At 36.4% G+C, this 3,470-nt stretch overlaps 1 protein-coding gene across 1 annotated transcript; it reads right to left on the reverse strand.

The window, feature by feature from the left end:
* Positions 1-614: 614 nt before the first annotated feature.
* LOC103469593 (Golgi-associated plant pathogenesis-related protein 1-like) lies at positions 615-3,341 on the reverse strand. The gene is made up of 5 exons (XM_008417366.2): positions 3,291-3,341; positions 2,321-2,530; positions 2,015-2,092; positions 1,439-1,595; positions 615-839 (listed from the first exon to the last, which is right to left on the reverse strand). The coding sequence occupies exons 1-4, from the start codon at positions 3,295-3,297 to the stop codon at positions 1,441-1,443; spliced, it is 450 nt and encodes a 149-aa protein (XP_008415588.1). The 5' UTR covers positions 3,298-3,341; the 3' UTR covers positions 615-839; positions 1,439-1,440.
* Between the last annotated feature and the right edge of the window lie 129 nt (positions 3,342-3,470).

Genomic DNA, 3,470 nt, shown 5'->3' on the forward strand with positions numbered 1-3,470 from the left:
TTTTGTTGTGGAATTTGCTCAACAGTTTCAGAGATCTGAATGATTGCTTAGGAGTRTTTTGAGGCACATCAATATTCTCCGACCGTTTTTTGTGATTGCATTGAAAATTTATTTTCTTTTGGTTTAATTTTTTAAGACTTTTTTGGTAATTTTTATGTACATTGCAGCAGGAATTTTTATTAGTAACACTGGCTTACATTTGTTTTATTTCTTCTTGCTTTTGAGTCAAAGTAATGTGAAACCGAACAGGAAGTGACTTGGTCCTCCAGGCTTAAGGACTGGAGGTGATGTGCTCCACATTGGGCTGCAATAGGGACAGACTTTCAATCTGTAGGACAGTAGTTTGGTAGCACTATTTACTTTATTTTAAAGCAAATGTTTATGTTCTTAGAGCCAGGAGGTGAATTGTTTGTAGGTTTCCAAAATAATCAAATCGATTTGACAACCTGTTTGATAGAATTCAGAAGAAAATGGCTCCACGAGCTCACCATGTGATTCTTCTTTTAGATACAAAACTCAACAACCTTATTTATTTCAGAAGAGTAAATAATATTGATACAAATGTGCAAGGTCGTATGCATGGTTATGCTTTACAAATGAAATTGCACTAGACATTTCCAGGAAAAAAATTATTTGAAACTTTATTAATTTTTCTCAGATCACTAATTACGCTGTTCTATATGACATCATTAAAAAGAAAGAAAGAAAGAAAAAAAGACTTTTCCCTTCCCATCACCAGAAGTATGCAGTTTCTTTTCCCCTGAGCTGACTTCCTCTCACTGGAGGTGTGACCTGCAGCAGTCCGCCCTCTGCTGGCAGCTCGCTGCACAGCTTTTATTCTGCAACAAGACAGGAAATACTGGTAAAGAGTGACTCAGGAAACAAGTAATCATATTAAATATGCAGATAGATAAGAATGTCTTGTGGTTTGCATGAAGCCTAGACTATTAAAATGCAGAGCTCATAAAGGCTCTGAAGCTGGCAGAAATGTCTGGACTGGACTGTCTCCAGTTGGTTGGCAAAAATCTTTCAGAAGATGGAACTGAATTGAGTTGCAATACAGCTGCCAAGCTAAGGTTGCTGCCCATCCTTTTTATCTCCTGAACAGAATCATGTTGCTGTGGATATTTGACATGTGCTAAATGTCCTGTGTGTGTCTGTGAGCCTGCATGGTGGAATAATTTCCTTTCTCTTGTTATCTGTACAAATGTCTGTTCTTACTMATGGGACTGCTGGCTAGTTGTGGCAAGTGTGTCCACATTGTATTGTTACATTTGATCATTTATTTCTGTATATGCCTGCATAGTGTGGTTGTATGGATAGCATGTGAGACAAAATAATAGAGCTTGAAAGCTCAATTTATAGGAGAGTAGTTCTGTTTTGTTTACAAAGTAAAGAAGTTTTGCTAGAAGGAATTGAAATGTGTTCTAATGGTTACCTTTAGCTTTTTTGTAGAACGTTTTTTTCAAAGTAACCAGGGTTCGTTACGTTCCCAGCTGGGCGGTATTGCCCAACCACATAGACAGTGTTACCATCAGTGGCCATGCCAACACCAAGCTCCGTGGTGCTTTTCCACACCACCTGGGTAAAATGTCCTACAGGAAGACAGACAGACGTACAATCAGACTGCRGTGTTAAACTCTCTGTTGAGTATTCCACCATGTTGAAGAAGATGGTCGTCTGCTGCCTCTTCAAGCTCTAATGACAGGACAATGACCATCTGCAGCATCTTTTCAGGATTGCCAGTATAAACATATCTCTTCTACAGTATGATTTCATTTTCATTAAGCAATTTTTCAAAGGGAAAATCAGAAATGCTAAACTAAGTACATTTTTTCACTTTATGTTTAGCTCTTAGACAATAGGACAAATAATAATAGATGCAAGCAACCATGACAGTTTCAATGTGATCTGGAGGATAAAGGAAGGTGTTGTTATTGTGTAAATTTTTCTCATGCATGTTTTTAATACATCTGTGTTTCAGTTAGAAGTTGTTAGGTGTGTAGAGCTTTACCAGTGCCTTTTTGGAATTGAGGTTTGCTGAAGTTATAATCCTTGATTTCACTGTACCAAGAATCTACAGCTTTGTTTCCTGAATCATTAGAGAATAAACARGTGAGAATGCAAAAAAYMGMCTGGAACATTAAAGGCTGTTACATGATCTATGGAAACATTAACTTCTCCTTTTAGTAACCAAACATTAAGCAAACAACAGTGACTCTTTTTGTTTTCTATATTACCTTTTTATAACTGTGAACCTAATGCATTACTTCAAAATCAAAGCCAGTAAATAAAGATGTAATARAAAAGGAGAAGGCACCTTCTGGTCTAACCCTCTGTGAATTGTATGAATAGAAGACGTTTTCTCCATCTGTAGTGTCACTGTGTACCAAGGTCTTTTTTTTCAGAAGATGGTCAGCCCATTTCTGCGCTGCAGCGTTCAGCTCACTGTTGTAGGTCAGTTYTGGAGTACCGTGCTCAGCCCTGTAGGCATTATGTGCGTCCAGGAACTCTTTTTTAAAGGTTTTATCTAAAAAAGAAAAAAAAAAGAAAAAAGAAAAAAACTTATGAGCCAAAGCGAACCCAAAGAAAACAGGTCTCCATAAAACCAGTCCATTGTATTGCACATAATATCTTGGCATCATTATGTGCAATACTTTGGATTGGGGAGATCATGTTTATTTTCATGTTTATGTTCATTTATCATATTTATACAGTAAAACCCATATAMWATTCTGGCAACCWCTGATGCYGGTATTTTACTGTAAATTAGAGATTTTTATTTACAGTSCAGACTTGCTAACAATAAAAACCTTGATGAAAATAATCAGGTGGAATTCTCAACCTCTTCCTTTGCTGTCTGTCTRCGGTAATTAAACAGGCATAAAACACCTTGATGGACCCGTCCTGTATTCTGTTAGGTGACTATAAATTAGTAGGAAAATGCTACAGAGCCTTTCAATCATTTTAAACAATCTTTTCTTCCAACCACCGTCTTTCTTAATAAATCCACTGTCATTTGGAGAATGGCAGAAAAAGCCTTTATTGCATTTCAAGTTTTTATCTTAGTCATTAATTTAGTTATCTATTTCTTTTTCTTGCTTTTCAGGGTATTAGCTTTAGTTCATTGAACTCGGCCCAAACTGCATTCCCATGATCTGTACTTTATGTTTATATATTCACCTTATWGTSTCTGTATCTTTCAGTCACTGCACTTCTGCTGTCAATAATTTCTTTCAGAGGACAATAAAGTATATCTTGGAAAATTCTCGGAAAAAGATTACACTTACCTGCCATTGTCTGTCAATAAAGTCTGAAAAGGAACGAAACCAAGTTTAAAAGAATTAACAAYAGTTAAATAAAGCTTAGAAATWCATTAAGCTAATTTATATGAGGTGATGTGCTCCACATTGGGCTGCAATAGGGACAGACTTTCAGTCTGTAGGACAGTAGTTTGGTAGCACTGTTTA

The sequence above is a fragment of the Poecilia reticulata genome, linkage group LG9 (genome assembly GCF_000633615.1).
Source record: "Poecilia reticulata strain Guanapo linkage group LG9, Guppy_female_1.0+MT, whole genome shotgun sequence".
Taxonomy (NCBI): Eukaryota; Metazoa; Chordata; class Actinopteri; order Cyprinodontiformes; family Poeciliidae; genus Poecilia; species Poecilia reticulata.